A 26,092-nucleotide genomic window follows, 5' to 3' on the forward strand; every position below is an offset into this window, starting at 1 on the left:
GACGCTGAAGGAATTTTTCTTGGCCCCTAAGACCCTCATAAACGTCTACACATGCACCATTGAGAGCATCCTGTTGGGCTTTATCACCGCCCAGTACGGCAACTGCACCGTCAATAACCGCAGGGCTCTCCAGAGGGTGGTGTGGTTAGCCAGGGGCACACTGCCTGCCCTCCCCATCTACAGCACCCGGTGTCACAGGAAGGCCAAAAAGATCGTCAAGGATTTCAGCCACCCAAGCAACGGCCTGTTCACCCCACATCCATCTAGAAGGTGGAGACAGCACAGGTGTATCAAAGCTGGGATCGAGAGACGGAAAAACAGATTCTATCTCCAAGCCATCAGACTGTTAAATAGGAATTTTTCAACCACTATGTAAAATGTATTGTAAACAAACTATAGTTTTGGCAAGTCGGTTAGGACATTTACTTGGTGCATGACACAAATAATTTCCCCAACAATTGTTCACAGACAGATTATCATTCACTGTATCACAATTCCAGTGGGTCAGAAGTTTACATACACTAAGTTGACTGTGCCTGTGTATGGCTTTAGAAGCTTCTGATAGGCTAATTGACATCATTTGAGTCAATTGGAGGTGTACCTGTGGATGTATTTCAAGGCCTACCTTCAAACTCAGTGGCACTTTGCTTGACATCATGGAAAAATCATAGAAGTCAGCCAATGCCTCGCCATAAAAAGCCAGACTACGGTTTGCAACTGCACATGGGCACAAAGATTGTACCCTTTGGAGAAATGTCCTCTGGTCTGATGAAACAAACAAAAAAAATTGGGGCCATAATGACCATCGTTATGTTTGGAGGAAAAAGGGGATGCTTGCAAGCCGAAGAACACCATCCCAACCGTGAAGCATCATGGTGTGGGGGTGCTTTGCTCCAGGAGGAACTGGTGCACTTCACAAAATAGATGGAATCATGGGAATGGAAGATTATGTGGATATATTGAAGCAACATCTCAAGACATCAGTCAGGAAGTTAAAGCTTGGTCGCAAATGGGTCTTCCAAATGGACAATGACCCCAAGCATACATCCAAAGTTGTGGCAAAATGGCTTAAGGACAACAAAACCAAGGTTTTGGAGTTTCCATCACAAGGCCCTGACCTCAATCCTATAGAACATGTATGGGCAGAACTGAAAAAGCATGTGTGGCCAAGGAGGCCTACAAACCTGACTCAGTTACACCAGCTCTGTCAGGAGGAATGGGCCAAAATTCACCCAACTTACTGTGGGAAGCTTGTGAAAGGCTACCCAAAACGTTTGACCCAAGTTAAAGAAACAATTTAAAGCCAATGCTACCAAATACTAATTGAGTGTATGTAAACTTCTGACCCACTGGGAATGTGATGAAAGAAATAAAAGCTGAAATAAATCATTCTCTCTACTATTATTCTGACATTTCACATTCTTAAAATAAAGTGGTGATCCTAACTGACCTAAGACTGTGCTCCAAAAGAGGAAAGAACTCACCCATGAAAGCTTCCAGAGCGCTTGGGGACATTGCTTACATCTGCTATGACAGCCTCATTGTCCACCCTCCCTCCCAAAAGCCTGGAAGGGATGAGAGAGCCAAGCCTATGGCTTCGTAGCTTCAACCCCAAAGCACACACACTTACGCACACTTACAACTGATTAATGGACTGCTAAATGTTTGTTTTCTATCTTGCGTTGTTTGCTCTTTACCATATTACGTCAATCTCTGAGAAGCTACAAAGGAAAGGGCTAAAAATAGCCCATAGTAATATATGTAGCCTTAGAAATAAGGTTCATGAAATCGATTACTTGCTAACATCAGATAACACTAGTACATTAACCATTTCTGAGAATAATTTACATAATCCATTTGATGATACAGCAGAAGCAATACAAGGATATAACTATATCTATAGAAGAGACAGTAATGCTTATGGGGGAGGTGTTTCTGTATATATTCAGATCCATATCCCTGTAATGCTTAGAGAAGATCTCATGTCAAGCATTATTACATTGTTGTGGTTGCAGGTTCACCTGCCTCATCTAAAGCCTATTATTTTGGGCTGCTGCCGTAGGCCACCAAATGCTAACAGTCAGTATTTAAATAATGTGTGTGAAATGCATGATCGTATACGTGTGTCATGATCGTTATAATAAGTGGACCAAAGCGCAGCGTGATCTGGGTTCCACATCTTTTTATTACTAAGTGAAACTCACAGCAAAACAGATATTTCAGCTATTTCTCTATAAACAAATTAACAACAGACTTTCAGCATGCTTATAGAGAAGGGCATTCAACATGTACTGCACTGAAACAAATGACTGATGATTGGTTGAAAGAAATTGATAATAAGAGGATTGTGTGAGCTGCACTGCTAGATTTCAGTACAGCCTTTGATATTATTGACCATAACTTGTTTTAGAAAAACATTACACTACCGGTCAAAAGTTTTATAACACCTACTCATTCAAGGGTTTTTCTTTACTTGTACTATTTTCTAGATTGTAGAATAATAGTGAAGACATCAAAACTATGCAATAACACATATGTAATCATGTAGTAACCAAAAAAGTGTTAAACAAATCAAAATATACGTTATATTTTAGATTCTTCAAATAGCCACCTTTTTTCTTGATGACAGCTTTGCACACGCTTGGCATTCTCTCAACCAGCTTAATGAGGTAGTCACCTGGAATGCATTTCAATTAACATGTGTGCCTTCTTAAAAGTTAATTTGGTCTAGTGCTGCATCATAGGTCTAGTGCTGCAAAGAAAGATCTAGTTATGCTGCAGCTGGCCCAGAACAGAGCGTCACGTCTTGCTCTTCATTGTAATCAGAAGGCTAATATTAATACTATGCATACTATTCTCTCTTAGCTAAGAGTTGAGGAAAGACTGACTGCATCACTTCTTGTTTTTATAAGAAGCATTCATGTGTTGGAAATTCCAAATTGTCTGCATAGTCAACTTACACACAGCACTGACACACACACTTACTCAACCAGACATGCCACCTGGGGTCTTTTCACAGTCCCCGGGTCCATAACAAATTCAAGGAAACGTACAGTATTATACAGAGCCATGAGTTTATGGAACTCCCTTCCATCTCATATCGCACAAGTGAACTGCAAACCTGGTTTCAAAAAACAAATAAAGCAACACCTCACGGCACAACGCCAAACCCCCATGTGACCTACTTGTTGTGTGTATGTACTGACGTATGGGTACACACACACTACATGTTCATGTTTTTACATTTATGTAAATTGTAGTATTTTGTCTGTAATGTTTTTTTCCGTTATGTGTCGGACCCCAGTAATACTAGCTGTCGCAATTGGGGATCCTAATAAATAAAATCAAATGAGATGCAGTTCCGTTCTGTTGTATTGTGCCGTTATCTGTCCGTCTGTTAGCTTGCACGATTCTTCCCATTCTCCTTCGACCTCTCTCATCAATGGGCTGTTTTCACCGACAGGACAGCCACAGACTGGACGTTTTTTGTTTGTCGCACCATTCTCAGTAAACTCTAGACATGAACAATAACTGAATGCCTTGATGCCTGTCTGCCTGCTTTATATAGCAAGCCAAGGCCATGTGACTCACTGTCTGTAGGAGCGATTCATTTTTGTGAAAGGGGATGTGTACCTAATAAACTGTTCGGTGAGTGTATCCTCCAGACTCTGACATTGCTCATTCTAATATTTCTTAACTTCTTTAGGGTTTGCGTGTATTGTTAGGTATTACTGCACTGTTGGAGCTAGGAACATAAGCAATTCGCTACAACCGCGATAACATCTTCTAAATATGTGTACGCAACTAATACAACGTGATTTAATTCGATTTTGAATCCAGCCAGCACCACGCTGAAGCCAGCCAGCAGCACGCTGAACCCAGCCAGCAGCACGCTGAAGCCAGCCAGCAGCACGCTGAAGCCAGCCAGCACCACGCTGAACCCAGCCAGCACCACGCTGAACCCAGCCAGCACCACGCTGAACCCAGCCAGCAGCACGCTGAAGCCAGCCAGCACCACGCTGAACCCAGCCAGCAGCACGCTGAAGCCAGCCAGCAGCACGCTGAAGCCAGCCAGCACCACGCTGAAGCCAGCCAGCAGCACGCTGAACCCAGCCAGCACCACGCTGAAGCCAGCCAGCAGCACGCTGAACCCAGCCAGCAGCACGCTGAAGCCAGCCAGCAGCACGCTGAAGCCAGCCAGCACCACGCTGAACCCAGCCAGCACCACGCTGAATCCAGCCAGCAGCACGCTGAACCCAGCCAGCACCACGCTGAAGCCAGCCAGCAGCACGCTGAACCCAGCCAGCAGCACGCTGAAGCCAGCCAGCAGCACGCTGAACCCAGCCAGCAGCATGCTGAACCCAGCCAGCAGCACGCTGAACCCAGCCAGCAGCACGCTGAAGCCAGCCAGCACCACGCTGAAGCCAGCCAGCACCACGCTGAACCCAGCCAGCACCACGCTGAAGCCAGCCAGCACCACGCTGAAGCCAGCCAGCACCACGCTGAACCCAGCCAGCACCACGCTGAAGCCAGCCAGCAGCACGCTGAACCAGATTAGCTATCTGTACTATACATCGACCATAACACTTTTCAAGCTCTACATGGAACTAAATACAGTCTCTCATAATAGCAGACTAGAAGAGCACAATTGGTTCGTGGCAATATGATTAAACTATATTATACTGAACAGAAATATGAACAACATGTAAAGTGTTGGTTCCATGTTTCACGAGCTGAAATTGTCCACGTGCGCAAAAAGCTTATTTCTCGCAAATTGTATGCACAGATTTGTTGACATCCCTGTTAGTAAGCACTTATCCCTTGCCAATATAATCCATCCACCTGACAGGTGTGGCATATCCAGAGGCTGATTAAACAGCACGATCATTAGACAGGTGCACCTTGTGCTGGAGACAATAAAACGCCACTTGAAAATGTGCATTTTTGTTACACAACACAATGCAACAGATGTCTCAAGTTTTGAGGTAGTGTGCAATTGGCATGCTGACTGCATGAATGTTCACCAAAGCTGTTGGCAGAGAATTTTATGTTATTTTCTCTACCATAAACCGCCTCCAACATCGTTTTAGAGAATTTGGCAGTACATCCAAACGGCCTCACATCCGCAGACCATGTGTATGGCATTGTTTACTGGTGTCAATGTTGTGAACAGAGTGCCCCATTGTGGCAATGGGATTCTGGTATGGGCAGGCATACAGAGCATTCGGAAAGTATTCAGACCCCATCAACTTTTTTCAAATTTTGTTACATTAAAGCCTTATTCTAAAATGTATACAATTATTTTTTCCCTCAATAATCTAAACACAATACCCCATAATGACACAGCAAAAACAGGTTTTTAAAAATGTTTGCCAAAAGTAATAATAAACGAAAACAGAAATGCGAATTCAGACCCTTTGCTATGAGACTTGAAAATGAGCCAAGGTTTCATCCTGTTTCCATTGAACATTCTGGAGATGTTTCTACAACTTGATTGGAGTCCACCTGTGGTAAACTCAATTGATCGGACATGATTAGGAATGGCACACACCTGTCTATATAAGGTCACACAGTTGACAGTGCATATCAGAGCAAAAACCAAAGTCATAAGGTCGAAGGAATTGTACGTAGAGCTCCGAGACAGGATTGTGTCGAGGCACAGATCTGAGGAAGGTTACCAATTTTTTTTTGCAACATTAAAGGTCCCCAAGAACACAGTGGCCTCCATCATTCTTAAATGGATGAAGTTTGTAACCAACAAGACTCTTCCTAGAGCTGGCCGCCAGCCAAACTGAGCAATCAGGGGAGAAGGGCCTTGGTCAGGGAGGTGACCAAGAACCTGATGGTCACTCTGACAGAGCTCCAGAGTTCCTCTGTGGAGATGGGAGAACCTTCCAGAAGGACAACCATCTCTGAAGCACTGCACCAATCAGGCCTTTATGGTAGAGTGCCCAGACGGAAGCCACTCCTCAGTAAAAGTCACATGACAGCCCGCTTGGAGTTTGCCAAAAAGGCACCTAAAGGTCTGAATTCGCATTTCTGTTTTCGTTTATTATTACTTTTGGCAAAAAAAGACCATGAGAAACAAGATTCTCTGGTCTGATGAAACCAAGATTGAACTCTTTGGCCTGAATGCCAAGCGTCACGTCTGGTAGAAACCTGTCACCATCCCTAAGGTGAAGCATGGTGGTGGCAGTATCATGCTGTGGGGATGTTTTTCAGCTGCAGGGACTGGGAGACTAGTCAGGCTTGAGGCTGAATGGGCAAGAAAAAATATTTAAGTGCCTTTGAACAGGGTATGGTAGTAGGTGCCAGGCGCAACGGTTTGTGTCAAGGACTGCAACGCTGTTGGGGTTTTCATGCTCAGCAGTTTCCCGAAAAGATATCCAGCCAACTTGACACAGCAGTGTTCCAACAGTTGTCTCAAGTTGGCTGGTTGGCTGGTGCTCACTAAAAAGCATTCTTTAACCTGTCTCTTCTCCTTCATCTACACTGATTGAAGTGGATTTTACAAGTGACTTCAATGGAGTCAATATAGGCCAGCATCCCTGTGGAATGCTTTCGACACCTTGTAAAGTCCATGGCCCGATGGAATTGAGGCTGTTCTGATTAAGGATGTGTGTGTGCTTTCCTAGACCTCGACTAAGCAGGCAGCTCCCGGCCCTACTCACACTGCAGTGGGTGGTTCAGAGACACTTCATCCATAATAACAGTTCTCATCAGTGTGTGTTGCATTTCTGCCATGCTCACTAGTATGCCAGAAGAGCATGTTTTCTGAGTCACAGATTTCTCAAGGTGCCATTCACTGTGTTCTCATTAGTCAAAGCTTTTCAATGAAAACAAAGCATCATTCTGCTTTGTTCAGCAAATAAGTCACATGCTAGTTGAGTTTCCATTGTATTGATGTTGCTACTCGAGGTGCCAAAGATATCAGAGAGGATTTGATGAAATGTTTGACTCGATCTTCTTAAATCATCCCTTTGTTTTTTCCCCCCTGAGCGTCTTGCTCGTCTTCCCGTCTTCCCATTTGACCTACCAGCATGCCTTACCCCTCATCCATTAACTGGGCTTGTTGTCTATTGATGGAAATATCTCAAACAGCTATCAAACTGGACCTAGATAAAGATATGAACTTCTTCAAAAAATACTGTCTCTCACCCTAAGAATTTAAATTGTGCCAAAAGGGGAAAAGGAAATCTAAAGAAAACCTACTGTTCACTTGAAGCACATCAAACCTTTATTTAAATGGCTTTTATGTCACATATGGCCAGCCCTCTCCTTTAGGGACTTGTAGACAAAATACTTTACCGATTGATGGTTTAAAACTTTAGGGCAGGTGGTTATTTATGAGATGGTTGGAAATCCTTTTTCTTAAGGTTAGAAATTGTCGTTTTTCACAGAAGCCTATATAATCTTGTGTTTTTCTCTCCCCTTCCCCAACTTGGGGTGGCAGGTAGCCTAGTGGTTAGAGCATTGGACTAGTAACCAAAAGATTGCTAGATCAAATCTGCAACTGACAAGGTAAAAATATGTTGTTCTGCCCCTGAACAAGGCAGTTAACCCACTGTTCTTAACTAACTTGCCTAGTTAAATAAACTAAAAATGTCCCCTTCCCCAACTTCAGTTTTTGTTGGCCTGGAGAAGATAGCAGCTCAGCGGAGACAGACTGCCTAAACGGCATAGGGAAATCACGATACTGCAGTCATTCTAAAAACCAGTTTATTTCTCACCCAACACACATTTGTACTTATTAAACCCTCTCCTCTCAAAATCATTACAGGAAAACAGAACCCGGAAGTCAGACAAAGAACCGACCTTGTTTATCTTACTATTCCATTAGAATGTTACATCATACAGCGAGAGGAATCAATATCCGTTGGGTTTGTGCGAAACAGGGTACCATTTTGATTTGAAAGGTTGTCATGGAAACCACTTCGCCCAATCCTGCGGCAGTGGTTGGATGGGAAGGTGAGGGGAAACGTCTAATTGCCCTGTGCTCTGACCCTAGTAACAGTCGGTCACAATTCGTGTCAATGGGACCTTCGGCATCGGTATATTGTACAGTAGGAAATGGAGCAGGACACGAGTCAATCTAGGAGTCATTCTCGCTTCATTGTCACCCACGGAGCGTTCTATTCAGCAGAGAGGACAAAATGTAACCTTGGTCATTACAAATTGTTTGGTTGTTACCTTAGTCTATTCAGAGCCAATCTGGATGTAGATACAATAGCAATTTACGAGTGAGGTTGGGTGTTATCTATTCTCATCGTGTTTCCTCATCTCACGGTTTACGCAAGGAATGGCTGACTCAGATTTGATTAAAATGACGGTGCATGAGCCATTTGTCAATCTGATGTCAAGAGATAAAAGTTTTCATTGTTCCCTTGGGAGTGTAATATATAAATAAACCCACTGAAAAACACAGTTTAGCTCCAAATTGACAAGAATATCACGAGGGAGATAGATTACATCTGCATGTCAGAATACAATCTTTCAATATTCATCTATAAACCCAGTAGTATTCTGGATTTGTCATATAGGAGGGATTCCAAGGCAGCAGGAGCGGAAAATATTTTGGGTATCAGGTTGTTATGGCAATTTTCACATAAAAACTGAATTGAGAGGAAGGATGTTTGTAAACCTTTTTAGATTTGTATGACAAATCAATTTTGAGAAAATCATGATGAAAGTGGACATTTTAGGCCCTTTTTAGATACAGAGAGTGCACAATTTTGATCATGAAAAGTTATTAATAAACAAATTAGGCACATTCGGGCAGTCCTGATACAACATTTTGAACAGAAATGCATTGGTTTTTTCTTTGTATTATCTTTTACCAGATCTATTGTGTTATATTCTCCTACATTCCTTTCACATTTGAAAATGTTAACCTCTTAGAGGTTATTGTGAAAATGTGTATTTCAGAATCTAGACATATTCCATATGTTAGAGCCCACTATAAGGAGGATAATGACACCAAGATGTTGTCTGTATCATGTACGGTTCACAGATCATAGAGTCTTACAGGAGGCATGTATAGGTCTAAAAAGGGCCTACAATTGCCAATTTCATCATGATTTTCTCAAAAATACAGTAGTTTGTGATGGGCTTCGGGGGACCCCTACAAGCTAATAAGCAGTCATTCTGACTGCAACATTCTAACAGTATTATTACTAAATTTCAGATACGCTAAAAAATAAATAATTTGGTTATGTTTATGAAGGCCTTGGGTAACAGAATACGATTTGTATTTTATTTTAAATAACACAATAGCATTTTCATTAGTTAATGTTACTGTAGGCTACATGTAAAAACAAAACAATTCAACGGTTCAATCAATTTTATTTGTGGAGTGTCTTTGTTAGAATTATGAAACCGAATGCATATGTTAGGAGCACAGTAACAGCTCCTTTTTAAAACAACAAAAATGGAAAACAAATACCCCAACCACCAAGACTCACAGTCAAGACACGTGTTCAAATTATGAAAACATCAGTAGCCTAAACAACATTATACGCGCCAAGTGGTCTTGATAAATAGTGAAACTCAGCACGAAAGCAATAATGGCATTATGATGAATATACAGTGGGTATAGAAATTCACCACCCTCTTTCAAAATGTTCACCATTTGTTGCCTAACAGCCTGAAATGAAAAAACATAAAATGATCCTTTTTCCGGCATTATTAACACACAGCCCTGTTCTTCATTCACAATTAATGATTACATAATAAAGCTCCCGTCGCTCGTCAACTCACCCATTCTCCCATTCATTTATTTAATCTATTGTCATACAGTGCCTTAGGAAAGTATTCAGACCCCTTGACTTTTTCCACGTTTTGATACGTTACAGGCTTATTCTAATGGATTAAAAAAAATATCCTAAGCAATCTACACAATCTATCCAATCTACCCAATCTACCCATAATGACAAAGTGATAAACAGTTTTGTAGAAATGTTTGCAAATGTATTAAAAGTTTAAAAAAACAGAAATACCTTATTTACATAAGTATTTTGACCCTTTGCATTGAGACTCGAAATTGAGCTCATGTGCATCCTGTTGCCATTGATCATCCTTGAGATGTTTCTACAACTTGATTGGAGTATACCTGTGGTAAATTCAATTGATTGGACATAATTTGGAAATGCACACACCTGTCTTTATAAGGTCCCACAGTTGACAGTGCATGTCAGAGTAAAAACCAAGCCATGAGGTAGAAGGAATTGTCAGTAGAGCTCCGAGACGGGATTGTGTTGAGGCACAGATCGGGGGAAGGGTACCAAATTCTTAATTGGAAGAAGTTTGGAACCATCAAGAATCTTCCCAGAGCTGGCCGCACCGGCCAAACTCAGCAATAGGGAGGTGACCAAGAATCCGATGGAGCTCCGAGACACGTCTGGAAGAAACCTGTCACCATCCCTACAGTGAAGCATGGTGGTGGAAGCATCATGCTGTGGGGATGTTTTTCAGCAACACGAACTGGAAGAAGAATCAGGATCGAGGGAAAGATGAACAGAGCAAAGTATAGAGAGATCACTGATGAAAACCTGTTCCAGAGTGCTCCGGACCTTAGACCGGGGTGAAGGTTCACCTTCCCAAAGGACAACGACCCAAAGCACACAACCAAGACAACGCAGGAGTGGCTTCGGGACAAGTCTCTGAATGTCCTTGAGTGGCGCAGCCAGAGCCCGGACTTAACCCCAATCTAACATATCTGGAGAGTCCTGAAAATAGCTGTGCAGCAACGTTCCCCATCCAACCTGACAGAGCTTGAGAGGATCTGCAGAGAAGAATGAGACAAACTCTCCAAATACAGGTGTGCCAAGCTTGTAGCCTCATTCCCAAGAAGACTCAATGCTGTAATCACTGCCAAAGGTGCTTCAACAAAGTACTGAGTAAAGGATCTGAATACTTGTAAATGTAAATGTGATATTTCAGTTTTGTTCTTTTTTATAAATTAGCCAAAAATTATAAAAACCTGTTTTTGCTTTGTCATAATGTGTGTAGATTGATGAGGGGGAAAAACTATTGAATCAATTTCTGAATAAAGCTGTAATGTAACAAAATATGGAAAAAGTCAAGGGGTCTGAATACCCTCCGAAGGCACTGTATGTGTGAAATTAGTTTCAATATAGTTTATGTTCACTTTCGAGGGAATTATCGTGGAAATTATTAGCTGTACACTGCACTTTCAACTGACGGAAGAAGGAGCGGAGCAAGCCCTACTGTCGGGAGAAGGAGCGGAGCAAGCCCTACTGTCGGGAGAAGGAGCGGAGCAAGCCCTACTGTCGGTGAAATATGATTACAATGTGGAACGTCATAGGAATGAAAGAGACTGCCAAAGACCAACCAGAGTGAAATATGATTACAATGTGGAACGTCATGGGAATGAAAGAGACTGCCAAAGACCAACCAGAGTGAAATATGATTACAATGTGGAACGTCATAGGAATGAATGAGACTGCCAAAGCAACATCCCAGAGCTGATTAATAAGAGGCTTAGAGAATGGATTTGGATATCAATACCAACCTATTGCTCAAACTGACATTAATTGACTTGTATTTAATTTATCTCCCACCCCTGTATTTCAAAACAATTATGACTATTGTGCATCTTTTGTCAAATCCTGCCACACAACAGGATGTTGAAAATGATTGGGTGAGGGGAGAAAGCATCTAGTAACCGTTTAGTGTTTGAGGCTAATTCACAGGAAATACTAAGGTGTCAGGTTTCGGGGTCAAAAAATGACAGTCGTTGCAACCGCAATACAAGAAGCTTAAATTTCTCAGGATTCCAAGATTGCTACTTTCTCTCACCCTGGCAGCGTAATTGATTTGATATGGGCACTGGCCAACGTAATCTTCCTTTAATTATGACCTGCTACTGGCAGAGAAAGAGTGTGAACACTGGCTGGCTGGCTGACTGGCTGACTGGCTGACTGGCTGACTGGCTGACTGGCTGGCTGGCTGGCTGGCTGGCTGGCTGGCTGACTGACTGGCTGACTGGCTGACTGGCTGGCTGGCTGGCTGACTGGCTGCTCTCCACCTCTTCTCTCATTTGCTTTCTCCTTTGACTTTCTCTTCCTCTCCTTTCATTTCCCATTCTCCCTCTTCCTGGTATCTCAATTCCTAATTTCCTCTCTCTCCTCTTTCCACCTCTCCTCTCTGATTTAGTCCCAGCACCATGAGGATGAGAAAAGAGCACTGAGTCGAGAGATCATCGTCCTCAACAATCACCTCATGGAGGCCAAGATCACAATTGAAAAGCTCAGAGAGGACAATGTGAGTATATAGCCAGCCATTGTGCAAAATCCTTACTTCATGAGTTTTTGAAGTGATTCACTGAAAAAACTACACACCCAATTAGACCAAAGCCTGGTGATGGCCTTGCCAATCGTGCCAACTCTAACATGAACATAAAAATCTCATAGTACAGTTTCATCATCACAACTTCTTCATTCTTTAAATTAATAGAGTAAGATGTACAGCTGTGACCCTCAAATCAATAGGTGCCTGATCAGAAAAACTAGCACCATTTATTTCTGGGCGGATGGATTTGTTCGGTAATTGATAGTGTGTTTGTTCCTTTGATTGTGTTCTCCCTAAGTGGAGGCTTGCCTTGTGAGACCCTCAACTTTAAATGGAATTCAACTTTTGGGGTTGTCACAAGAGACTTGAGGGGGAAGAACAGATGAAGACTAGTAGTCAATTTGTAATATCATTTTTGGGGACATTATTTTTTGTTTGTCGAGCATTGGTGTGTACGCGAACGCCACATGCTGAAATTACTGTTTGGTCCCATTCTACTCTGACGTACAAATACCATGCAATTACATGGAATTTACATTTATTTCTATATTTAATATAACAGATTTAGGTCAGTTACTACCCATTAAAATTAATACTGTTCTTAAGTCTGCATGGCACCCCAACCTATGACTCAACAAAAGTGTCCATCTTTCCCATGCCAGGACCTGTACAGAAAGGACTGTAACCTGGCAACACAGCTCCTACAGTGCTCCAAGTCACACCGCAGAGCCCACAAGCTGTCTGAGGTGAGTTCTCATCTACACCCACTCACCGCTAACAAACAGCCCTGTCTCAAATGCTGTTCTGTCAGGCTCTTGATGGCCACTTAATTCTCCCCCTGTTGATTTGACCATACAACTGAGCACAACAGAGGACAAACTGTCTCCAACAACATCTAGTCCACACAAAGGGGAATTAGGAAGTGAAGCATGAGCAAAAAATCCTCATAAATTCTCTTAGAAATGGATTTTTTCAACGTAATGCCACACATATATGGGCCAAGTAGCAATGCTGCTACGGAATGAAATTGAAGGAGTAATTGAAATACAGTAAGATACCAGGGACCACAGCGGTTGTTATCGATTGACTCATTCAGCTGTCCATAATCACACTCATATTTTTATACTGAAATAACAGTGATTGTTTTTTGAAAGCACATCCCTCCAAGTCAACTGAAAGTGAGACGCAGCACTAGTAATGAATGTCAATGACCAATTCCAGAGCATTGACGAATCCGTGAAAAAAAATGCACCGGTGAATATAGCTGAGCGCGATCAAAGGGATGCTGCATGATTCTCATTGGGACTTATGCTGCTAATTACCAGCCAGATGAGTTGATCGGTGTGCAGGAAAGCTGCTGAACACGGCATGTTGGAGGCGCGGGTTAACCCTGCATTCTCACCTGCTTCCCCACTCAGTTCTCAATGGGGTAGGCAGGCTGCTAAAAATACAGCTGGAGTCGGAAGTTTACATACACTTAGGTTGGAGTCATTAAAACTCGTTTTTCAACCACTCCACACATTTCTTGTTAACAAGTCGGTTAGGACATCTACTTTGTGCATGACACAAGTGATTTTTCCAACAATTCTTTACAGACAGATTATTTCACTTCTAATTCACTGTATCACAATTCCAGTGGGTCGAAAGTTTACATACACTAAGTTGACTGTGTCTTTAAACAGCTTGGAAAATTCCAGAAAATTATGTCATGGCTTTAGAAGCTTCTGATAGGCTAATTGACATCCTTTGTCAATTGGAGGTGCACCTGTGGATGTATTTCAAGGCCTACCTTCAAACTCAGTGCCTCTTTGCTTGCCATCATGGGAAAATCAAAAGAAATCAGCCAAGACCTTAGGAAAAAATTGTAGGGGACAGTTGTATGTAATGTTAGCAGAGGGGACAGTTGTATGTACTGTTAGCAGAGGGGACAGTTGTATGTACTGTTAGCAGAGGGGACAGTTGTATGTCCTGTTAGCAGAGGGGACAGTTGTATGTAATGTTAGCAGAGAGGACAGTTGTATGTCCAGTTAGCAGAGGGGACAGTTGTATGTCCTGTTAACAGAGGGGACAGTTGTATGTAATGTTAGCAGAGGGGACAGTTGTATGTCCTGTTAGCAGAGGGGACAGTTGTATGTCCTGTTAGCAGAGGGGACAGTTGTATGTCCTGTTAGCAGAGGGGACAGTTGTATGTACTGTTAGCAGAGGGGACAGTTGTATGTACTGTTAGCAGAGGGGACAGTTGTATGTCCTGTTAGCAGAGGGGACAGTTGTATGTAATGTTAGCAGAGGGGACAGTTGTATGTACTGTTAGCAGAGGGGACAGTTGTATGTACTGTTAGCAGAGGGGACAGTTGTATGTCCTGTTAGCAGAGAGGACAGTTGTATGTACTGTTAGCAGAGGGGACAGTTGTATGTAATGTTAGCAGAGAGGACAGTTGTATGTACTGTTAGCAGAGGGGACAGTTGTATGTACTGTTAGCAGAGGGGACAGTTGTATGTACTGTTAGCAGAGGGGACAGTTGTATGTACTGTTAGCAGAGGGGACAGTTGTACGTACTGTTAGCAGATGGGACAGTTGTATGTCCTGTTAGCAAAGGGGACAGTTGTATGTGTATGTCCTGTTAGCAAAGGGGACAGTCGTATGTACTGTTAGCAGAGGGGACAGTCGTATGTACTGTTAGCAGAGGGGACAGTCGTATGTACTGTTAGCAGAGGGGACAGTTGTATGTACTGTTAGCAGAGGGGACAGTTGTACGTACTGTTAGCAAAGGGGACAGTTGTACGTACTGTTAGCAGAGGGGACAGTTGTATGTACTGTTAGCAGAGGGGACAGTTGTATGTACTGTTAGCAGAGGGGACAGTTGTATGTAATGTTAGCAGGGGGGACAGTTGTATGTAATGTTAGCAGAGGGGACAGTTGTATGTAATGTTAGCAGAGGGGACAGTTGTATGTCCTGTTAGCAGAGGGGACAGTTGTTTGTACTGTTAGCAGAGGGGACAGTTGTATGTACTGTTAGCAGAGAGGACAGTTGTATGTACTGTTAGCAGAGGGGACAGTTGTATGTACTGTTAGCAGAGGGGACAGTTGTATGTAATGTTAGCAGAGGGGACAGTTGTATGTCCTGTTAGCAGAGGGGACAGTTGTTTGTACTGTTAGCAGAGGGGACAGTTGTATGTACTGTTAGCAGAGAGGACAGTTGTATGTACTGTTAGCAGAGGGGACAGTTGTATGTACTGTTAGCAGAGGGGACAGTTGTATGTACTGTTAGCAGAGGGGACAGTTGTATGTACTGTTAGCAGAGGGGACAGTTGTATGTACTGTTAGCAGAGGGGACAGTTGTATGTACTGTTAGCAGAGGGGACAGTTGTATGTACTGTTAGCAGAGGGGACAGTTGTATGTACTGTTAGCAGAGGGGACAGTTGTATGTAATGTTAGCAGAGGAGGGAGTTTGTGTGTGTGTGTGTGTGTGTGTGTGTGTGTGTGTGTGTGTGTGTGTGTGTGTGTGTGTGTGTGTGTGTGTGTGTGTGTGTGTGTGTGTGTGTGTGTGTGTGTGTGTGTGTGTAGGTGTGTGTGTGTGTGTGTGTATGTATGTATTGATGTACCCGTGTCCATGCTGGTGAATGTAACCTAAACCTCAGCGAAGTTAACAACTGAGCTATAAGAAGAAAAGCTCCTAAATAAAGCCCAGGAGCGGAGGGCTTGTGAAAGTCCCACCGGGTCGCCGAGCTGGACTGAGTAAACACACGAGAATAAATTACTTCTCTAAACTCAAACTCTAGATTGGAGCCTAGGGAACAGTGTTGATAAAACAGCTGTGAGGATGTGGCGAGCAATCCATAATGGCGAGTTTCTGAATATGTATGGGGAGATATGATAGTGGTTGTCAGACAGCATGGTCAATTAAGGAATGTTTCGTTGTCGATAAAGTTTTGCTGGAAAAATCTCTGAGACGTTACTTTGTTAGAGTAGTAGTCCTCCTTTCTGTTATTTATTGCTGTAATTTCTGAATCAACTTCTCTTCAATGAACTCCCATTTATTCATGTTTGTCTATCCATGTCTTTCTCCTTTCTGTCTTTTAATAGTTCTCCTCAACGCCCCTTTCTACTTCTCTCTCTCCAGCTGCCCATTGACTTCCAGGAGCGGGTGAGCTCCCACTTGGAGAAGCAAGGCCGTGGCGTCACCATGGCGCTGTGCCACTCGCCCTACTCCGACGCTGTGCCCACCGCCGTCATCGCCAAGGTGCTAGAGAAGCCGGAGCCGGGCAGCAGCTGCCCCAACACCCGTTCGCCCAGCCCCCAGCCATTGGAGGATGAGGGCCATGACCATAACTTTGTGCCCTCTAGCATGGGCGGCGGCACCGAAAGCCTCCGGCGCCGCACAGCTTACCGCACATCGGACCTCTACTGCAGCGACACGGCCCTCTACTGCCCCGAGCGCTGGCAGGAGCGCAGACAGAGCGTGGACGTCCATGCCCGCCCCATGGGTCTCCTTCTCCAGGCCCAGAACTCCACAGATTCCAACCCCGAGGAGGAAGCCTTCCATTCGGGTAACTTCTCCCATCACGGGGCCCCCTCCTTCCATGGAGAGTTTGCTGTGGGCTCCTTGAGGGCCACTAGCTCCTACTCCAGCTTCAGCCAGGCATCGGAAGACGAGAAGGGCGGGGAAGGCTGCGGCGGTGGCCCCAGCAGCACCATGTCCTCCTCCCACCATGGGCTCTACATGGACTGGCGGGATGGGGGTTACGGCGAGCGAAAGAGCACCTCATCCTATGAGAAGGACAGCCCTCCTGGCCACAGCGTCTTCCCCAAGTCCCACAGCTTCCAGCACATGGCAATGCCGCCTTCCCCCAGCCCTGCGAAAGGCGGCGGTGGCTCTTCACCGGCATACGTATGCACAGCATCCTGCGGCTACAGTGAGCCGTACCACTCGCCGCTCAACGCATCGTTACACAGCGTGGGCTCAGCCCAGGGAGGAGGCGGACCCCGGGGTGCGGAGCGCTCCGATAGTCAGGCCAGCATGGTCAGCATGGGTGCCCCCACCGAGGAGGAACTGACTGGACGCTGGAGGCAGCTGAGCGTAGAGGACATCAACTCGTACTCCTTCAACCGCAACCCGGGCCGTGTGTCTCCCTACAGCTTCTCCGAGCAGCACTTTGCCATGGGCCCGGCCAAGATTAAACTGGGGCCTCTCTACAGCAGCTTCCAGGAGGGAGACGACAACGTCTTCCTCCACAGCCATGTGCTGGACCAGTGCTTGGCTGCTGCCGCCGGTGGTGGCCTCTCACCCAGCCCCAGTCCCAGTCCCAAACACCCCAGCCTGGGCCTGCGGGGCAAGCCGGACAATCCCCCGCCCCTGTACAGAGCCAAGGTAGACAGCCAGGACTCAGAGTGCAGCCTACAGTTCCTCTCAGGGAGCCTTAAGGATAAGGAGAGCGGGGCTGCTGGAGCGGCAGGGGGGAGCATGAACACGGAATACGTGGACGTGAGCCCCAACAGCTCAGCTGAGTCCTTACACCACCAAAGCTCCCTGGAAGCCTCCAGTCAGCAGCACTACCAGAGGGAGAGAATGAGGCCCAGCCCTAGCCCGGCACTTCCCAAAAAGAGTTCTCAACAATACCAAAAATGTGGAAGCACAGGAACAGGACTGAGCAGGAAGGACAGTCTGACCAAGGCCCAGCTGTACGGCACCCTCCTGAACTGAACCGCTCGGTAACACTTTACTTAGACCTGACAGGTATAATGCATTATGAAGCAGTTATAATGCATTATGATGTGGTTATAATGCATTGTAAGACTTGCCATAAGCACGTATGACCCCATTAGAAATTCTTAATATTATCTCAATGACTAAATGATAGCAATTTTGAAAATGTGTTTCATAAAAGGACTTAACAAACTGTAAACCTTGTAATAAGACATGAAAGCTCAAACGTGCTTACGACAAGCAATAAAGCATTATACCTGCCGGCTTGAAGTAGTGTATCCAACAGCTTCTCCTATTATGCATGATGATTGTGTAGGTCTCCATGTTTCCTGTGGCGAACACACAGTTGGTGTGGCTGTGAGATGTTCTTGTAATCCTGCGAAGGCACGTTTCAAGCTGTACGAGAAGCTACACAGCTGTTGTTGTTGTTTTGGCTGTTTGTTTATGTCATGATACGGTGTAGTTATCCGAGATAAGAGCCACTAGATTTCCGTACCGTTTCTTACAGTATATCATCCCTTGGTCTCTCAGACAGCCATTCAGAAAGCTCAAAGCTATTTTGTGGAAGGCTCATAAGTCAAATTATACCTTAACAATGACAGTATTGAGGCAGTAACTACTGTACATACACTATTAGCATTTGAAGTATGTCAGTAAAACACGCCGTTTAGTACCAAGCACATTGGTATCCTTTAGTACCAAGCATAACACGTCCCATTCATTTGGACAACAGACTGACTATTAGAACTTCATTAGCATGGCATAACACCAACTAAAGGGTATCCATTATGTATATGATGTCCTGCTTCCAAGGCCTCATTTTCTCATGGACAAACGGCATGTTAATTATGCATATACAGTATGAATGGACTGGTTCTTCTAGGCAGCAAGTCATGGATAGCTCCTGAACATTAGAGAGGCACTACAGAAATAACTGTTTATTTCTCTCACTCGTTTAGCATATTGATACTTAGGAGGAACACGTCTGAAAAATGAATTTGGCATGTATTGGAATTAGATAAATCAAAGGCAGATTTAAAATACATATACTGTCGGTAACACAATATCAAAGACATAGTATACATGTAAATACAACAACTGTAAAGTAGGCGGCGCAGTATGGGGTATTTTCCTGCCGATAATACTAACAATATAAAGGAATTAATTTACAATATGATTGGCAGGAAAGTACCCCCACAGAGCAGACATTGACAAGAGATAAATGATTTAAAAAGTTGCACAGCAGGTTGTCCAATATTCCATGTATCCAGGCTAGTGTTACTCTGCATGAATATTACATAGGAATTTGGCCCAAAGCACCCAACGTTTTAATGCCCAAATTGGAAAAAAGCATGAATTCAAATGTTGTTGCTTGAATTCATGAATACCCAACAACTAGTAAGTACATTTAGCCTTAATTCTGTTCAGTAGCTAGTCTACTCCTTTACTACAAGTCTGACAGTGGTGTGTGTATATATATATATATATACAGTATATATGTGTGTGTATATATATATATATATATGTGTGTGTATGTATGTATATGTATACAGTGCCTATAGAAAGTCTACAACCCACCTTGGATTTCATCACATTTTATTGTCTTACAAAGTAGCATTAAAAATGATTTCATTGTATTTTTTTGGTCAACAATCCACACAAAATACTCTCATCTCAAAAGTGTTTATTGTTGTTGTTGATTAATGAAAAAAACACTAATATACCTTGATTGATAAGTATTCACCCCCCCCCCCCCCCCCTCCTCTGAGTCAATACGTGATAGAAATACCTTTGGCAGTGATTACAGTTGTGAGTCTTCTTGGGTCTCATAAGAGCATTGCATACCTGGATTGTGCAATATTTGCACATTATTATTTTCTAAATCCTTCAAGCTCTGTCATGGTGTTAGGTATCATTGCTAGACAACCATTTTCAAGTCTTGCCATAGATTTCCCAAAACTGTATTCCTTCGCTGTGTTTTTGTTGTTGTTGCAATATTAGTGCCTTGTTGCATATATATGCATGTATTGGAATATTTTTTTTTCTATATATTTGTATTCTTATTTTTCCCCCTTCATTTAGAGTTGAAATCAGAAGTTTACATACACTTAGGTTGGAGTCATTAAAACTCATTTTTCAACCACTCCACAAATTTCTTGTTCAAAAACTAGTTTTGTCAAGTCGGTTAGGACATCTACTTTGTGCATGACACAAGTGATTTTTCCAAAAATTGTTTACAGACAGATTATTTCACTTATAATTCTCTGTATCACAATTCCAGTGGGTCAGAAGTTTACATGCACTAAGTTGACTTTGCCTATAAACAGCTTGGAAAATTCCAGAAAATTATGTCATGGCTTTAGAAGCTTCTGATAGGCTAATTGACATCATTTGAGTCAATTGGAGGTGAACCTGTGGATGTATTTCAAGGCCTACCTTCAAACGCAGTGCCTCTTTGCTTGACATCATGGAAAAATCAAAAGAAATCAGCCAAGACCTCCACAAGTCTGTTTCATCCTTGGGAGCAATTTCCAAACACCTGAAGGTACTACGTTCATCTGTACAAACAATAATACGCAAGTATAAACCCCATGGGACCACACAGCTGTCATACCGCTCAGGAAGGAGACGCATTCTGTCTCCTAGAGATGAACGTACTTTGGTGCAAAAAGTGCAAATCAATCCCAGAACAACAGCAAAGGACCTTGTGAAGACGCAGGAGGAAATAGGTGCAAAAGTATCTATATCCACAGTAAAACGAGTCTTATATCGACATAACCTGAAAGGTCACTCAGCAAGGAAGAAGACACTGCTCCAAAACTGCCATAAAAAAAGCCAGACTATGGTTTTCAACTGCACATGGGGACATAGATCGTACTCTTTGGAGAAATGTCCTCTGGGCTGATGAAACAAAAATAGAACTGTTTGGCCATAATGACCATTGATATGTTTGGAGGAAAAAGGGGGAGGCTAGCAAGCCGAAGAACACCATCCCAACCGTGAAGCACAGGGGTGGCAGCATCATGTGTGCTTTGCTCTTTGCTGCAGGAGGGACTGGTGAACTTCACAAAATAGATGGCTTCATGATGAGGAAAATTCTGTGGATTTATTGAAGCAACATCTCAAGACATCAGTCAGGAAGTTAAAGCTTGGTCACAAATGGGTCTTCCAAATGGACAATGACCCCAAGCATACTTCCAAAGTTGTGGCAAAATGGCTTAAGGACAACAAAGTCAAGGTATTGGAGTGGCCATCACAAAGCTCTGACCTCAATTCTATAGAAAATCTGTGGGCAGAACGGAAAAAGCGCGTGCGAGCAAGGAGGCCTACAAACCTGACTCAGTCACACCAGCTCTGTCAGGAGGAATGGGCCAAAATTCACCCAACTTATTGTGGGAAGCTTGTGGAAGGCTACACAAAACGTTTGACCCAAGTTAAACAATTTAAAGGCAATGCTACCAAGTACTATTCGAGTGTATGTAAACTTCTGACCCATTGGGTATGTGATGAAAGAAATAAAGGCCGAAATAAATAATTCCCTCTCCTATTATTCTGACATTTCACATTCTTAAAATGAAGTGGTTATCCTAACTGACCTAAGACAGGGAATTTTTACGATTATTAAATGTCAGGAATTGTGAAAAACTGAGTTTAAATGTATTTGGCTAAGGTGTATGTTAACTTCTGACTTCAACTGTAGCTCATTATTGTGGAGTCACTCCATTGTTGTTGCGCCATCGTCAGTTTTCTTCCATCACAACCATTGAACTCTGTAGCTGTTATAAAATCACCAATGGCCTCATGGTAACATCCCTGAGCAGTTTCCTTCCTGTCCTGCAGCTCAGTTCAAAAGGACGAATGCATCGTTGATGTGTCTGGGTGGTTTAATACATCATCCACTAAATAGTTATTAACTTGACCATGCTTAAAGATATATTCAATGTCTGATTTGTTATTGCTACCGATCTACCAATCACTGTGTCTTTCAAAAAGTCTTTCAAAAAGCTCCCTGGTCTTAGTAGTTGAATCTGTGCTTGAAATTCCATACTTGACTGAGGGACCTTACAGAGGTTATTTGGGGAACAGAGGAAGGGTTAGTCATTTAAAAATCATGTCAACCCCTATCATCTCACACAGAGTGAGTCCAACTTATCATCTGTTAAGCCACATTTTATTTCTGAACTAATTAAGGTTTGCCTAAACAAAGGGGTTGAATACTTATGCAATTACTATATTTTAGTTTAGTTATTACATATTATTATTGGTTAAAAAAAATTTGATTAAAATGTTAACTTTGACATTTTGGAGTATTTTGTGTAGCTCAATTACAAAACATTACAATTAAATCTATTTCAATCCCACTTTGTGACGCAACAAAATGTGAAAAAGTTCACGGGGGGTGTAGACTTTCTTTAGGCCCTGTATGTTATTAATAATATTTCATACAGACCATTAATATACCAGCCAGATTTTCTACTCTACAATCTTGAACATTGTCGGCAGCATTGATCTCTAACCAAAACAAAAGCACTTCTTGCTCTGACAAGTCCTCTCACTGTGGCGATTTATTTTGGGAATAATCTTCCCCCAAAACTTTATGACTGAGATACATTGTTCATGCCCTGGTCTCAGGATACCATCTGGGGGACGTGAACACCTCCAAAACAATGCTAAAGCCAGGGACAGAGAGGGCAAAGAGGCGGTGCCTCCCCTCTGTGCACTAGCGTCACTGTAGCTCTTCCACCAGGCGTCCATTTTGGTTCTTTGTGTCCGTTTTTGCAGAGGTGACATTGTGAACAGACCTGATGGTTTCCCTAAAGAGCAACAGTACTTCAATCTCAACTGCTGTACATAAGGGACTGAGATTCTGACCCCCATAGACAGTATTTTTGTTGTGGATGTAACATAAGAAAATATAAATATATGTAATCATTACTATTGATATTTTTATCCTGGTTAAGTTGATGTTCTTTACCTTGACCCCTGAATAAATATCCACCTGTCCTGTTCTACCTCAGACTCCGTACGACAAATTACTTTTCAAGGAACAACAGGGCAGCTGGTTGTTTGATGCATGTTTCTATATTTTTGCTGTATGTTTATTTACTTAATAAAGAGGAGTATTGGACTGACACTTTGTGATCACATATCATAATTATACACTGAGTGTACACAACATTAAGAACACCTTCCTACTATTGAGTTGCACTCCTCCCCTTTTGCCCTCAAAAAACATCTACAAGGTGTCGAAAGCTTTCCACAGGGATGTGTTGAATCCAGTGCTTCCCGAAGATGTGTCAAGTTGGCTTGATGTCCTTTGGGTGGTGGACCATTCTTGAAACACACAGGAAACTGTTGAGCGTGAAAAACCCAGCAGCGTTGCAGTTCTTGACACAAACCGATACCCCTGGCACCTACTACCAGTGGTCTGAAGTACTTAAGTAAAAATACTTGAAAGTACTACTTAAGTAGTTTTTTGGGGTATCTGTACTTTACTATTTATATTTTTGACAACTTTTACTTTCCTACATTCCTAAAGAAAATAATGTACTTTTTACTCCATACATTTTCCTTGACACCCAAAAGTACTTGTTACATCTTGAATGCTAAGCAGGACAGGAAAGTGGTCCAATTCACACACTTATCAACAGAACATCCCATGTCATCCCTACTGCCTCTGATCTGGAGAACTCACTAAACACACATGCTTTGTTTGTAAATTATGTTGGAGTGTTGGAGTGTGCCCCTAGCTATCCGTAAATTTAAAAAACAAGAAAATGTCTGGTTTGCTTAACATAAGGAATAACAAATTATTTATACTTTTACTTTTGATACTTAAGTATATTTTAGTCATTATATTTACTTTTGATACTTAAGTATATTTTAAACCAAATACTTTTAGACTTTTACTCAAGTAGAATTTTACAGGGTGACTTTTGCTTTTACTTGAATCGTTTTCTATTATGGTATTTTTACTTTTACTCAAATATGATAATTGGGTACTTTTTCCACCACTGCCTACTGACATACCCCCTTCAAACGCACATATATTTTTTGTCTTGCCCACTCACCCTCTGAATGGCACATATATGCAATCCATATCTCAATTGTCTCAAGGCTTAAAAATCCTTCTTTAACCTGTCTCCTCCCCTTCATCTACACTGATTGAAGTGGATTTAACAAGTGACATCAATCACCAATAATACACCTGCAGATGTAATCAATGCCACCTGGTACATAATCTCTGGTCTTTGGGAATATTTAATCAGATTGACAAATTGGACTGTGACAGGCATTGACATTCCTTTGATACGTGTCTCTTTAATATGCTACCTGTAGCCGGGCGGGTAGGAGCGTTGGCCCAGTAAACGAAAGGTTGCTGGATTGAATCCCAGAGCTGACAAGGTAAAAATCTGTCATTCTGCCCCTGAACAAGGCAGTTAACCCACTGTTCCCCAGGCGCCGAAGATGTGGATGTCGATTAAGGCAGCCCCCCGCACCTCTCTGATTCAGAGGCTGGGTTAAATGTGGAAGACACATTTCAGTTGAATGTATTCAGTTGAATACATTCAGTTGTACAACTGACTAGGTATCCCCCCTTTCTTTCTCATACAAAGCTTTTTTTGTTGTGTTGGAGGCAGGCTCTTTACTTGCAGGGGGGACATGACCCCCCAATATTAGAAACTGGCCAATTTGACTCCCTCCCCCCGACGTAAAATCCCCACTGTGTGCTAGGCAGCTACTGGCTTTGCACCACATTGACTCAGCACCAAATTTTCAGTTGTGCCCAGTCACCCAGAGCTAGTTTGTGATAAAGGGAAAAAGAGCTGAGCACGGCTTGTAAGGAGAACAAAGAAACAAGCAATTTCTCCTCTCTTTCATCGGACTGCAATGTTTTGCTTTGGTCTGCAGTTAGTTTAGCAGCTCACATTACATGCTCTCTTTCTTTCTTTTTGTGGTGTCTGCTGAGGAGAAGTAGCTAGCTATATTCACGAGCTCTCCAATGTATAAATGTTTTTAAAGTTTATAACATGTAACCATTTCATAAATGTATTCCTATGTTGTTGTGTAACTAGCGAACTATAGGTGATATTGTGTAAAAAATAGTTTTATACAGAGTGATGCAATGCTAGGTTGGCTATTTTAGCGAGGCTAACATTAGCTAGCTAGCTAGGCTAGCACCAAACCTAGCACAGTATCTGGATCTTCTCCTTTTCTACTGCACTTTCAGATGAGCAGCACTCAGTGAGTCAGTGGTCACCCTTAGTGAAAAAGTAGCTAGTGCCCTTATTGTAGGTTTCAATGCCAAAGAGGAGAAAAGTACAGGACATAAGATTTCTTTAGGGGGAGTGCCGAGGACTAAGTAAATTAGTAAATGTCTACATAGCTAGCTAGCTTGCTATGTTCACTCCAGGGCCTGAAACTCCCCATAATTCAATTAGCGACGATTGTACATCCGCTAAGAAAAGTCAGCGAAAACTTAAAAACAACATCAATGGAGAAGTCAACATACAAGTGTAAGTAAAAACGAATTCAAATAAGTTAGAAATTGTGCTACTAATGCACATGACGGCACAAACGTCTCGTAAAAAGTAAATATGTTTTTGTTTGGTTATCTTTTGGAAATTGTTGAAATAAAAGATTTTCCTTCTTCAGAATTTCCAGCTAGGCAGGCTAACGTTAGTTAGCTAATTCATAAATTTTCTAGCTATCATACAGTAAGCGTATATTAATAATTATACATTTCATGTAAGTAGACGTGCACTCATAATTGACTGTAGCGCATATAAAAGCACAGAGAGAGAGAGACACAGAAAGAGAGAGACAGAGAGACAGAGAGAAAGAGAGAGAGACAGAGACAGAGAGACAGAGACAGAGACAGAGACAGAGAGAGAGAGAGAGAGAGAGACAGAGAGAGAGAGACAGAGAGAGAGAGAGTACTGCCCATGTTGAGACAGGGAGAGGATGAACAGGTCATCAGGCTTCAGCACTATCAGTTCAACTCCTCATTTTTGCTGACTATAACCCAAGTGCTATAAACGTTGTTGCCTACATTCTGATTTCATTTGGTTGTCAT

At 42.7% G+C, this 26,092-nt stretch overlaps 1 protein-coding gene across 3 annotated transcripts in view; it reads left to right on the plus strand.

Annotated features, from left to right (window-relative positions):
• The window catches only part of LOC129811344 (brain-enriched guanylate kinase-associated protein-like), a 57,843-nt gene extending 38,071 nt beyond the window's left edge, over window positions 1-19,772 (plus strand). For all 3 annotated transcript variants that reach the window (XM_055862568.1, XM_055862567.1, XM_055862569.1), the window contains 3 exons: window positions 12,175-12,282; window positions 12,972-13,055; window positions 16,432-19,772. In XM_055862568.1, the coding sequence (XP_055718543.1) occupies window positions 12,175-12,282; window positions 12,972-13,055; window positions 16,432-18,012 (1,773 nt within the window). In that variant the 3' untranslated portion in view covers window positions 18,013-19,772. The remainder of the gene's footprint in view (window positions 1-12,174; window positions 12,283-12,971; window positions 13,056-16,431) is intronic.
• The last annotated feature ends 6,320 nt before the right edge of the window (window positions 19,773-26,092 follow it).

Source organism: Salvelinus fontinalis, chromosome 15 (assembly GCF_029448725.1).
Source record: "Salvelinus fontinalis isolate EN_2023a chromosome 15, ASM2944872v1, whole genome shotgun sequence".
Classification (NCBI taxonomy): domain Eukaryota; kingdom Metazoa; phylum Chordata; class Actinopteri; order Salmoniformes; family Salmonidae; genus Salvelinus; species Salvelinus fontinalis.